Raw genomic sequence first — 14,247 nt, 5'->3', positions numbered from 1 at the left:
AGTCTGCTTTGGATTTAACTACCTTCAGTAATTCTATTTCATTTGCAAACTTATGATTCAGAAGTGATGCAGCATGTACTCCTTTAAGGCACTACAGAGGTGAGTATTCAGATCCACATGAAACTTGACATTTTCAAACACAATAAAGCACATAATGGATTTTCTTCAAAATTTTATTTCAATTTAAATTATGGGGCCAGCCAGATTTTCTGGTAAGAAATGCATTTTTTCCTCAGGAGAAATGAAATACTTTCATGGAAGTAGAATTACAACTGTATACATCAATATTTAAAAAAAACAACAACCTCACATTAAATAACTTTTAGTAATATCTTTAAGCCTTCACGCAGATGAGAAGAAATTACTTCCAGTACAGTAGAATTTAATATGAATAGCATGTCAAAATGATCTTAAATTTAAATACAACTTTTTCTTGAACGCCAACATTCAAATGCTTTCATATGTTAAAAAACTTATCATATCCACTGTTCCCCAGTCAGAGAGAGAAAAATCAATACCCCAATCCAAATTTCTTCACTTCTTTACATATATAAATTTTAGCATTTCTATATTTTTCTAAAGTGGAAGCCTTGTGTGTTATGGAGAATAATTTGGCAAATAATGTTTTCTTCCACTCAACTACGATAAACCAAAATATAAGACTGTTAGTGCTGAACTATACCACCATCTAATGGCCAATTTTGCCTGCCTACAGAAATGATTTTAAAAATAGAGATCTCTCATTTTCAGTAAGATTAATTTGCTATTTTCCAAGAGACAATATGAATCAGTTTTCTATGGACAGATTAAGAACCTTAAATAGATCAATGACAATGTTAAGAGCCATTTTATATTACGAGAGTGAAAACACCCAATTTTCTGGAGCTATTATCTGATTTCCCTCACAATGGCTTCAAAATTAGCTAAAATGTCAATCAGGGTTTTCATCTTGCTAATTGAAAATAATTGTAATTAGTAAGAGGAAAGGAAGCAATGAGAAGTTTTATGGCATTCTCAATCAGGTTCAGCCATGCAGAATTTGAACATTCAAACTCCAACTCATACGTTGGTTGTGATTTTAGCATAATTATAAGATGAATAGATATAATTTTAATAACATTGTTTAGATATATTTAGTAGATGTTTTTTGTTATGGTCACAGTAACAAAAGACAACATGGTGCAAAATCAGTTTGTTTGTTTTTTTTATAAATACTGACAGTTTGCAGCATTAAAGAACAGGATTTGACAAAATTAAATCATTTTGTTACAAGTAGGCCACCTATGAAATTATTTTTCTTGAAGTCAAGGGGAAATTATTCACTTTCACAACTATTGTACTGAGATATCTACTCCAAGAAAGGAAAGGTGGTCTCTATAGACTCCCCAGAAGAAAAAGGAATCAATATTAGTTTATCATAATCTTGACCATTTGCAGAACACAGCGCTAATTTAAGTGAATAAGGCCAATATTAACCAGTAAGAATACAGATTAAAGGATTCCAGTTCTATATTTTAGCCTAACCTAATTGATGGCACCCCATTAGATAAGTGAATACAAATAAATTGTTTTTTTCCTTTTGATGCTGCAGTATTTAAGAAATGTTAAATCAGCATTCTCAGATGATCTGAAGTATTCAGCTACATATGAGCATTCATTTTGCAGAACTCAATATTAAGTAATAGTTACAGACTAATACAATAACATTCCTCTGCTGTACAAATTAAATCATATTTTTAAAGAAATGAGCAGCCTAGGAGTTATATACAAAAGAAACCAGCAAGCATTGTTGAAATGAAATGCGAAGTGTCACTGCTAGCTCTACTGTTTGAAATATCTTCAAAGTAAAATTAACAAAACCCTTAGAACATATTTCCAAGTTTACAACTCAATTCTCAGAAAATCATGTCAAAAAAAAAAAATCTATAAAGCAGTGAAAGGCATATTATATACATTTTCCTTATGAACCTTAAGATTTCACTCTTTTAAAAGTTGCTAAGTTGAGTTTATTTGCAAGACAACTGTTTATCCCAATAAGCTCACATCTTAGATACATTTCCCCTTTGATTACAAGTAAAGCACTGCACTTTTTTTTTTTTTTTAATCAAGGCATACAATTTTATACTATGGTGCCATGTATGCACAGGTCACATTGTGCTCATATCTCAAACAAGGTAAGTGCAAACATACGATTTAATCAGATTTGCAAGCATGCAACCTGTTGCTTAACTACATTAATACCTTCTTTCCTAAACCAAACTATCATCTATGTTTGCTTTCATGAATCTAGTATCTCTTTCTCTAGGACTCCTAAACCAAGCAGTGTCTTTGAATTCTGAAATGACACAAATATCAAGAAAGTCCACATTGTGCAAGAAAGCAGCAGCTATGTTTTTCAACTTGGACTAAAAAAGGAGAGAAAAAACAAAAACCGTTCACTGAACAGCAGATTAGCAGTAATGTTCCTCATGAATTGATAAGAGTGCCTGATGCTGAATATCTAACCGCAAATGCTGAATTTGGGTTTAATATTTTAGGGGTTTGTTGGAGATTAAGCTTCTTGCTGTGCTGGTCTCTTCAAATCCCTGATCTGTTTAACTAAATAGGTCTTCTCATCATTAAATTGTTCATCCTCGGTCCTGTCATTCTGAAACTTGCTGAGGAACTCAATAAGTTTGGTCTGGTTCTTTAAGAGGATATCTAATATAGGCTGTGTCTTGTTAGGATTGGCTACAAACACCTGCAACAAAAGAAGAGGGATTTTAGCATAGGTACAGGAAACAGAAGGCTCAGTTAAAATTACACTTAGCTAATAAAAAGTGAGATGATAATGGTTTAAAATAGGGCTGTCAAACGACTAAAAAACTAATTGCAATTAGTCACGAGATTAAAAAAATAGTCACAATTAATCACAGTTTTAATCTCACTGTTAAACAATAATAGAATACCAATTTAAATTTATTATAAATATTTTTGAATATTTTTCTACATTTTCAAATATATTGATTTCAATTACAACACAAAATACAAAGTGTACAGCACTCACTTTATATTATTTTTATTACAAATATTTGTACTGTAAAAAGATAGTTATTTTTGAATTTACCTCAGACAAGTACTGTAGTACAATCTTTATTGTGAAGGTGCAACTTACAAATGTAAAATTATTATTGTTTACATAACAATACATAATATAATTATATAATAATTAATATAATATTATTGTTTACATAACTGCACTCAAAAACAAAACTTTAGAGCCTACAAGTCAAAGCATGAAGGAGCGTGTGAATGTTTAGCATATCTGGAACATAAATGCCTTGCAATGCCAGCTACAACAATGCCATGCAAACGGCTGTTTTCACTTTCAGGTGACATTGTAAATAAGTAGGCAGCAGTATCTCCCATAAACAAACAAACTTGTTTGTCTTAGCGATTGGCTGAACAAGAAGTAGGACTGAGTGGACTTGTAGGCTGTAAAGCTTTATATAGTTTTACTTTTTAATGCAATTATGTAAAAAAAAGTCTACATTTTTAAGTTGCACCTTCATGATAAAACGATTGTACTACAGTACTTATACGAGTTGAACTGAAAAATACTAGACTTTGTTCACCTTTTTTACAGTGCAAATGTAATAAAAACAAAGGGAGCACAGTTCACTTTGTATTTGTGTTGTAATTGAAATCAATATGTTTAAAATGTAGAACATCCAAAAATATTTATAATAAATTTAAATTGTTATTCTATTATTGTTTAACAGTGCGATTAAAACTGATTGTGACTTTTTAAAATCTAGTTAATTTGTTTTGCACTAATCACTTGAGTTAACTGCGATTGACAGCCCAAGTTTAAAATTATGAATGTTTTCTCTCCTAAATATCTGCACATGAAAAAACAAATGGAATATTTGAGAAGATTAATCTGAAATGAAAACCAGTTTTATATGTTATTGAGGTAGACTCTGAGGGCCCAATTCTGATGTCAATGGGAGCTGCCTGGACATCCTGCTGCAGGCACTCAGTACCTCATAGGATTGAGTTCTGTAGCAAGTGCATGATTTTATATATCTAGCATCATAGTTAGAGAGACTAGAGATGGTTTAAAACCTTTCTGCAGGGTTACTCCTGAATGGAGCTAACTCCTCAACCCATTACTAATCATTAGTTTATGTCTACTATTAATCAAAAAGGCAACTTGTTTTAACAGACAACCCGTGATTTAGATTTTTCAAAACTGATTAGTTGATTAGAAATACTACATGTACCCTCCATAGTATCATGTAGCAGGACACAGACCTGTTTAAAATCCTCAGAATGATGCTGAGTTATGCTCACAAATCATAGCACGCATTCATCCCCTTCATCATGCTCAATTCATACAGAATTTAAGAGGAAGGTTATGCTAACAATAACCATACAAAACCATTTAGCATTTCCTGAATAAGTACTTTTCAGCAAAAGAAACAATCGAGTAATTTTTCAGAGCAGACAGATCTGAGGTTTGCCATCATTATTGACTAACCTTACTACCTGTGTAAATGAGGCATACTACAGAAGCTATTCAATGAGTTTTATGATTTTTGATACCATACCTTAAAGACATGAAAGGCCTCAAACTGAATGTTGCGACTCTTGTCTCGTAGAAGATTCATCATTAGTTTCAGATTTTCAGGTTTACTGATGTATTTTGTCATAATTGTAAAGTTGTGTCTGTCCAATAGCAATTCACCAAGCAACTAAGGGTGGAAAAATGTGACAGAACAATGAAGTATTACTGAAATCTTATGAGTTCAAATACAATTTTTTCATAGGGGTTGTGAAGAACATTGAGTAATTGACGTCTGTCAAAAAAAGAGGTGTAACCAACTCTTGGGTCTCCTGATTCCCAGTCCAGGGTATTTTGATGTGGTGTTTTTTCCATTCTCTCTCTCTCAGCATGGCTGAAAAACTGCCTACTTTTCTGTCTCCCCTTAGCCTGTGACTACACTACCACTTTTGTCGGTAAAACCTTTGTAGGTCAGAGGAATGAAAAAACACACCCTCTGGCCGGCATAAATTTCACTGACAATTGCTGATGTGGACAGTGCTATGTCAGCAGAAGGGGCTCTCAGTACCCCTGTAACAAATGTCATTGCTAGGTGATAACTAGCTACTGTACCATATCTATGCTCAGCAGTCTGGTATCTGAAATGGATAATTCGATGTCATAAGTCAGCTATCCACAGTCAAGGTGGCATCCTTCCTCCCAATTTTATAGATGAGGTAAAAGAGGATCTGAGAGGTTGCACAAGATCATTTCTACCAGAGCTGGTAATAAAAGCTCGGTCTCTACTATAACTATAGTTATAGTAACTATCTCTACTATAACAGCTATAAAGAAGAGTCATCCATGTAGCCATGCTGCTTTGCATAAATATCAGGCCAAATCTGTGTTCCTGGCTCTGGCATCTGTAAAACAGGATTATCCTTACATGGCCATCTCTACAAAGCACTGACACAGACATAACAGTCTTTAATTATAAAATCTGATACAGTACAACACGGTTTTGTGGTTAAGGTACTGAGACTGGTATATAGGAGGAACCAGGCTCTATCCATGGCTCTACCATTCCTGCATGATGTTGGGTAGGTACTTTTCAGGTGGTGGTCACTAATGATTACAGTCTTTGCTTATTTTTGCATCATCTTAATTTAAAAAGTTACATTTTCTTTTTAAAAAAGCAAACTTTAACCTGAAATAAAAAGAAAATTAAACAATATAAACAGTAATTAGCACTATGACAATTATATTAGTTTGTGGTTAAATGGACCAACTCCGCTTTTTAGTCCTTTGTTGCACTTTTGAGGTTCCCAATGAATACTTAATCTTCGGAAATTGATCTTTTCTACTACATCTGTTTTTTTTACCACTCTGAAAAATGTTAAAAATTGTCTAGTAAATGATTACAAAATGAAAACACTGACTTGACCTTCTATACATGTTCCAAGTCTGAAATTACCACCCAACCATGCAAACATACATAACATTATTGTGGGGGAAAAGGAACCTGTCTCTTATAATCTACTAACACCATACACAGTTAAAAAATAACAAAAGAAAAGAAAATTCCAAAAGAGAAAAAATAAACAGTTATGGTTGCTTAACAGGAAACCACCCTAATCACAATGGTACTGGAACACATAATAGTTGGGGTGCTGAAAGAAGTTTTTACTTTTTACCTCATGCCCCCACTTATCCCTGTCCATGACGCCCCACCCTCCAGAATTGAGGCTGGGAGCAGGGACGTGTCTCCAGGAACAGGGGACCTGGGCAGGACTAAGGGGCCAAGGCTGGGGCCACCAGGGAGCAGCCGGGACCCTGCGTCTAGGACCAGAAGCGGAGCCCTGGGCGCGGGCTGGCAGCTGGGGCCCCAAGACCAGAGCCCAAGCCACAGGGCCGGGAGCAGGAGCCTGGGAGTGGAGCCACCAGATGGGGCCCCAGGAACAGAGACAGGGATTCAAGCCCCGGGCGCAGGGCCCCAGGAGGGTGGCCAGGGAGTAAAGTCCCGGGTGCAGGGCCAGCAGCTGGGGCCCCACATAAAACTTGCAGCACACCCGGCACTCCTAGTTCCTGCGCCTATGCTGACTCAAACACTTAGAAGCAAGCATGTGTGTCCAGTTAATGTGTCCTTCTTTAACATATCAATGCCCACACACTGCACTCGCCCATCTATAAATAAGTCCCATACACCTTCAACATGCACTGTAACTGATTCCTGACAACTGTGTAATACCTTCACTCCAACCTCATACTTCCCTATGGAAGATTAACATATCACACAGCTGACCAGCACGGATGTTCAATAGATATCTATGCTGATGTTGCTGTGGTTAGTGATTATATCTATTTAAGTGTATTTTTGCAGAAATAAGTCTAAAACTAATCAGTGCTTATGCTGGTAAAGCTATTCTCTCACAGAAAAGGGGATAAACTGTACCAGTATAAGGAACGTTCACATCAGTGTAATGGCATCACATTGCTTTACTTGTACTACTTTATCTATATCTTATAAAATCACATCCCTGATGATATATATTATACCAGTGTAAAAACTGTGTGCAGACCAGTCTAAATCATTCCTTGGACAGTTCCACCCAAAAGCCTGACCGTAAGCTCTTTGGTGAATGTGCTGTCTTCATGTGTGTTTGTACAGTGTTTTATCACAATGGGCCCTCATCTCATTTAGGCCTGTGGGAGTTTCTACAATATAAGAAGATTGAATAATAGCCAGGCTTCATAAAAAACAATGAAAGATCTCTCTTGCATCCTCAAACTGGAGAACTGTGGTTGAAGACACCTGGCTGACAGTCAACATCAAGTAGTCTCTAGCTACAAAATTTTCAGTCAAGAAATATCACTCACACAGATACATTCATCCCTATTTGTGGGGTAAGTACTGGGGGAGCCCTGCTGCTATCAAATCTGTGCCTCTGGGATAGGTAAGGGAGCCCCAACTGACACATCTGTGGGGAAATGGGGGCCCCTACCGCTGCTCCAGAGTCTTTGGTTCTGCCTGCTGTCCATGCTTCCCTTGGGCTCCACCCCTGCAGCCCTAACCCTGCCGCCATCACTCCAAGTGGAAGATAGGGCTATGCTGCAAGGATGTGGCCACAGGGGCCCCTGTGTTGTTGTGCACCTCAGATTGCTTTGATTCAACCATGCTAACAAGTGATGAAAATAAACTCTTTGGCAAGTCCACAAATAAAATCTTATTAAAACAGCTATTTAAATCAACTATTTTTACTCTTTTAAATTGGGATTCAAACCAGTTATTTAAGCCATTGTGATTTAAATCGATTCACCATGAAACTGAAGTAACTGTCCTGGGGAAAAAAAAGGGCACTCAAAGTAAAACTACCTTACCTTAAGTGACTGCCTTTTTGTCACATAATTTTCTGAATGAAGTAACTTCTCATACTCACTGAAGAACTAAATGGAGAGAAAAATCAGGAACTTTACAAGTGGCACAAGCCCTGCTTCTGAATGAATTTATTAAACTGGGGGGAACCCTAATAGGTATGTAAATAAAAACTTAGAATTCTACTGAAACCAGGTTTGCAATATTACATTACAGGTGTTTAAAATTCTAACAAGCTTTTTTGAAGCTTAATTTCTTTGCTCTTTTGGGAACTTTAAACATTCGGACTACCATATAATGAAGGTATAATAAATTGCTTCTTTAAGCAATACAATTTTGTAGACTATGAAACGATTTAAGCTTTTATTAATATCAGAATTGGCCAGCAGATGGAGCAAAACTATCACATACCTTTGTGAAAAAAGCTTTCATACAGACAACAGAGAAAATGGGAAAGGGCTCCCTCTAGTGGAAAACACAGTTTCACAAAGCGAGATCTATTCAAAATCTGAGTTTAAGTTTTTGATGTTGAAATGCTGAGAATTTTAAAACAAATTTCTATTTTAAAAACACTATGGCACAAAAAAATGCAAACCGAATTTGATGAATGCAATATGTAAACTGTCATTGGTAATTCTTAACTAAGAACCCAAGCAATACGACACAAAAAATGAAAAAGTATCAACTTTTTCAGTCAAATGAAAATTATTCTGTATCAAACATCAAAAAGTTATGAGGAATTAAATATATGTACTCACCCTATCATAATGCTGTTCCAAAAATTCTGCACTCAGCAACTTGTGTCTCGTAAGTAAATCCTGAAAAAGTATGTTATGTTTAAGCAATATTTTCGGATTTTAAAAAAAATATTTATTCAAATAATAAATATTCATTCTGGATGCCTCTGAAGAGTTTGTCTTAATTAATCCAATGAAGGATTTTGATATACTATGGAAATAAAGAAAAAAAGTTGGAATATAGGTGTAGATCCTTGGTTGGGTTGTGAAAACTCATAGCACAACTTAGGAAGGGGTCGGCTATATGCTGTTCTGGTTCTCATAGAGAAATCAGAGCAACTTGAAGGCTCTTAACTTGTGCTGGCTTCCAACAGCTCCAAGGGCTGATACAGCTGCTTGGATCACTGGGGCACAGGGAAACCCAGGCCTACTCCTGCAACAGGGATGACACATAAGCCACTATACTACCAGAGGAGCTCTACAACACCAAAGGGTCCACTTATGCTATTCATTATTTGTATAGTGTTAGCACCTAGAGGTCCCAAATCATGCAAGGACCCTATACAATAAGACAGTCCCTCCCCGCCCTGAAGAGTTTACAATCTAAGTAAAATGATTAAATTTTAATTCTGGAATAAATGTTACCCTGAACATTGCACATGTATCTGAAGCAATATCTTATCGCCATGTGCTTAGAAGGAAGAAATGTTCAATTGATCCAGCCCCTTTACAGAGAATGTCACAAACTTTGTTCTCTCTCTCCATATGTGACTTATACCTGACATTTGGGATTATATATTTGAGATGCTGGAGAAATGTATGCTATTGTAACTATTTAGATATGGTATGCAAGTTACCTTGAACGTGGCGAACGCATCTGAAGCAATGTCAAATGTTGACATTTCCACATATCTGAAGAAATCATAGAATTGTTCTGACCACAAGATTATTTTAGCAAGTGGTTCATGTCTAATGCATTCTCTTAACATTATTCCACAATTTAGAGCAATTTCTGGAGATTCGTACCTGCAGAATGAGAAGTCTATATAAATACCTTTAAAATGTGGTACTGTAGTACTGCAACTTTATATATAATTAACAATATGCTATATGATGTTATCAAGTCAACTTAAACATTTCAATATTAAATTCCACTTTCAGATGTTCTACAAAACACTACCAAAATCAGATGATCAATCCATTGCTCGTATGAATCACTTGTATAAAATGGGACAGCATAACAAACATAACTTTATGTTCAGACTCAAAATCAACACCCTCGTCTCATAACTGCAGGTGGAACTTGACTCATAGCAGGCTTTTCTAAGTGTGCAGTAGGTGCTCTGCAGGTTGGGACAGCAGAAGTTTGCCCTCTAGTGGTATGGACAATTCACAACTCCCAGTATACTGCCAAACTTCATTTTATATGGAATACCAAGTATGACTTTTTAAGAGGTGAACTTCATAAGTGAACAAACAGACCGTTCCACGTGGTCAAAAGAATAAGCATTTGCACTGCAAGTACAATCTGTCAAAATTTGAAAGTAAAGTCACCTGAAATCTATGGGTCTCTTGTACCTCCACATATTTAAATCAACAGGATTCTGGCAGATCATATACCTTTCACACTTTTCAAAGCCTAGTTCCTTCTGCTAATGGTTGGTTCACATTCATCATAATATCTTAAAATTATGTAAATTTGGCTATACCAGATGCATCATATGCAAGACTTACAAGAGATCAGTAAGTACCTCTATAAATCATAAACAAACACCTGTTTCAAACATTTTTACTCATGCACACATAAAAATGTTTCATGGTTGCTGTTCTAGGTTATGCTGTCCTAAAAATCAGCAGTGTGGTCCACTGAACACAATTCTGGACTTGAAGTTAGGAGAAGATTCTGCAACTGAACAGTCTGACAGTTTGGGCAAGTCATTTCACCTCTCCGTGCCTCAGTTTCTATGCCTTCCTTTGTAAAGCGCTTTGAGAAAGCATGTATAAGAATTTAATATAATTAATTTGTTCTTACTATTATACTACAGTTAACAATACTAATCTTGCCCTTTGATTCTTTAAGATATCTTGGGTTCTGTCAAAAGGAGACTGAAGCATAGGAAAAGTTAAAAGTTCACTGTGGAACACTGGATTTCTTTACAATTGCAAAGATACAAAAGCACACATTTTGTTGCTCCTCTAAACTGTTAGGGGGTTCTTAGTGTTCATAAGGAAGACAGGGATTAAAATGTGCAAAGTTCCTGCTCTCGTTGTAAAACAATTATTTTGTACGTATCGATACTCTGCTGGCTCAGACAAGTAGCACAGATAAAGAGAATGAAGAGACAATGTGACAAACATGACATCACACATTTCGTAGGTTTCAGACTTGGCAGCATCTCTAATTACTATGTAATGCAAAAACTTTAAGGAAAAACTAAAGAGCAGATTTTTTGTTTAAGCATCCAGAAAACAAAACCTGTTATTTTAACATCTCATTGCTGTCAACATGATGTGGCAAACTACTATTCCAAGGGATTAACTATTTAATCTAATTCTTTATCTTTTCTATAGATTCTTATACCATGCCAATCACTGTAGTATTTGAGTACAGCTACAGTATACCCCCATTTACCCAAACCTCCATGTTATCCAAATCCCTTTCTTGTCCCCCGAGCATGCTAGGGGACAAGGAAGGGATCCAGATAACGTGGAGGTTTGTAAAATAGAGCAGTACTGTGAAGAGCAAGACAAGCCCCCAGTTGTGGAGGAGCTCCCAGTTGTAGGGGAGGGCACCCCACTGCTCAATGGCTGAATGGGTCCTGCTCTCCTGATTATCCGAACTCCCAATTATCCAAATAAAATCAGTGTCCCTCAGTCTATCTGGATAATCAGGAGTATACTGTACATCATGATGTACGAGAGCTTACTTGAACAATATCCATCAGTGTACATGCTACAGCTACCAATACAAAATTAGTGTTTGAAATGTTAACATTTTAAAAATGGTTTTATTTAAGTCATTAGTGAACTTTCCTACCCCAAAATGATAAAATGGGATTGCAACCTCTAATATTTTCTGTTATTCATGCCACAGAATAATAGAAATGTAAATAGTCCATTTTGAGGTGGGGGGGATGTTTGTTCCCTAATTTAAGAAACAAGCCTTTCACTTAAATTTCTGTTTTCAAGAGCACCTCTATTTTGGTATGCAGCTGCAGACTTGCTAGAGCATAGCTGATGTGGCACGATTCTATGATGTAACAATGCAGGTAATACAAGAATAGAGGTGGAAACAGCAATCTGGCATATAGTAATCTAGACAAGTTGGAGCTGGTTGATATCTCTGTAGTTGTTTTACCCACTAGCTATGAAGCAGGAGCCACACAGTAACTCAGAGGATGGGACAGCAAGTTCATTTAGCCAGAGGTTAGAACAATCATTCAAACAATTGGTAAATAACTAAGATCAGGAATAACAGCTTAAACTTTGGACAATGAAGTAATTTCAGTGAAGAGGAACAGATTTTATTGTTACATTACCCCAACAAGAATGTTTTTAGCGCAGTTTTAGTTCTCAATTCTCACCCTGCCACCCTTCACATTAAAGGATTCATATTTTGATATTCTATTGCTTAAATTAGCCATTTAACTTAAGTTACTTCAAGGGAAGTTACAGGCCCTGTGGCAAAATTATTTAAATAAATTGCAAAGGAAGAAGGGACATTTCACCACTCACTATCCTACTTTTACCTGAAAAAAACACTCCAATACTTCGTATAAAACTATTTACACCGAATACTGTACATACCCTTTTAATAACATGAACAATATATTTTGCTGAGTGCAGATGTATTCCACTGTGGGAGTTCTTGTACCAATTTGCCTTCTGAGAATGTTGTTGAAAATTTGAGCAACATCTTTTTTGCCCTGTCAAAAAAGTAACCAATTAAGCATATAACATTTAGTACAAGAATGTATCGCAAGAGTTAATACATACATTAATATACATAAACATAAACATGACCATTTAACAAAAAAGTTCCCCAAATTCTTCGTTTTTCTACACCTATTTCAAATGTGTCACAGCATTCAATACATCATTGTATCAACTTACATTCGGATAGCTTGAATAACCTACTGATAATATTTAAAACAATAAAAACCCTTTTATATTTCATCTGATATTCCTTGAGTTTTTCTGGATTCATTTTGTACCAAAATTTTGTGAATACTATGGCCATTTTTAACAATGCCATAGCCCTGAGTAAGATGGAATTCTTCCATGTTCCACTCTGTCACCTCTGATTTTCAATGTGCATGTGTGCAGGTCCTTCTACTAGGGAAGACTGAGACACATCTTGGGCTGCAATACCAACAACATGCAGACTGCACTATAATGTACAATTTTTTTATTGTGTGTTTTCATTTTATGATGGAAAACAATAACAATCATTATTAAAGTCAAAGGTAAGCATAACATAAAGGCATATTCCTCATATCGTACGATCTAGGATACCACAGGGTTCCCCCACCCCCCACAGTTTTCTCAATACTTGATAAACGTTTGGATATGGGTAAGAGCAAAATGCTCAAATTCAACCTAGATTAGATTAAATGAAGCTGGTTGGTAGCAGCAAGCACTGGAAAGAATGACAGGAGCTCTGCATGCAACCTATATTGGATCCACATATCACCCATTTGCCAGTATTGTTTGTATCTTTGGAATCATATTCAGTTCATCGTTACTTTGGGCCAGTTAGCAGGAGTGCCTAACAGTGTGTGTAAACACTACTTCGAATTACCCTTGAAGAGGACTTGGAGTTATTTGTTTCTATATGCCGCTCAAGGAGCTGGTTACCATCTTGGGCAGAACAGGATCTAGCTACAGGTCCTGACCGGGCAGTAAAGATCTGTTAAGTAACTCTTAATCATGGTTACTTGAATTTTATAATCTGAGACCAGAAGCAAACCATTATTGATGATCTTTGTTTGCAGAATGAACTTATCCTGGCAACATCTGAATCAGTGTGTAGCAAGCTTTAAGCTAAAGAAACACACCTTACACTTTATGGAGGCTTCCGACAGATATGACAGAACTATAGCTTATTATTTTAGATTTGTTTTAATTATAGTATTGGACTCCTGATAGCTGTGGCCATGGATGCTCCATGAGTAGAAAATAAATCCATTTTTTAGAAAAACCCAGAAAGATCACAGTCTTTAAAAGATGACATTTTTGTTTGTTAATTAGCCTGGAGAGTTTGCTGCAGTATTGTTGTCAGGATATAAGTGTTAGTTTGTTTTGTAAATGCTTGTTTTCTGATTTATAATTCTATTGAAAGCCTGCCCAAAGCAGCATCAGAACCCTTTGTTCTGGTAATGAGTAGAGCAGTGTTTTGAGAAATATAGCCATCAAGTCTCATCCACTAACACTGACAATTTTGCCCAGAATCTCATTATTCCCCCTATTTACCGCCAGCAACAGCTCCCCCTCTTTATTCATATAATTGAGCTGGTGACGGTACACAGTAAATCCAAATTGAGTTATTGTTAGAAGCATCTATTACGTCCAAGTGATGTAAGGGTCTATTTAACAAGGACACATACGAATTC

The 14,247-nt window shown here is 36.1% G+C and overlaps 1 protein-coding gene across 4 annotated transcripts in view; it reads right to left on the bottom strand.

Moving 5' to 3' along the window:
• Positions 1–155: 155 nt before the first annotated feature.
• Positions 156–14,247, bottom strand: part of CAB39 (calcium binding protein 39) — a 67,336-nt gene continuing 53,244 nt past the window's right edge. For all 4 annotated transcript variants that reach the window (XM_048863856.2, XM_048863858.2, XM_048863855.2 and 1 more), the window contains 6 exons: positions 12,443–12,561; positions 9,493–9,661; positions 8,657–8,716; positions 7,904–7,969; positions 4,593–4,736; positions 156–2,740 (listed from right to left, as the gene is read on the bottom strand). In XM_048863856.2, the coding sequence (XP_048719813.1) occupies positions 2,552–2,740; positions 4,593–4,736; positions 7,904–7,969; positions 8,657–8,716; positions 9,493–9,661; positions 12,443–12,561 (747 nt within the window). In that variant the 3' untranslated portion in view covers positions 156–2,551. The remainder of the gene's footprint in view (positions 2,741–4,592; positions 4,737–7,903; positions 7,970–8,656; positions 8,717–9,492; positions 9,662–12,442; positions 12,562–14,247) is intronic.

Source organism: Caretta caretta, chromosome 9 (genome assembly GCF_965140235.1).
Source record: "Caretta caretta isolate rCarCar2 chromosome 9, rCarCar1.hap1, whole genome shotgun sequence".
NCBI lineage: Eukaryota > Metazoa > Chordata > Testudines > Cheloniidae > Caretta > Caretta caretta.
The sequence above is the reverse complement of the archived record's forward strand: the minus strand, read 5'-3'. Positions and strand labels throughout refer to the sequence as shown.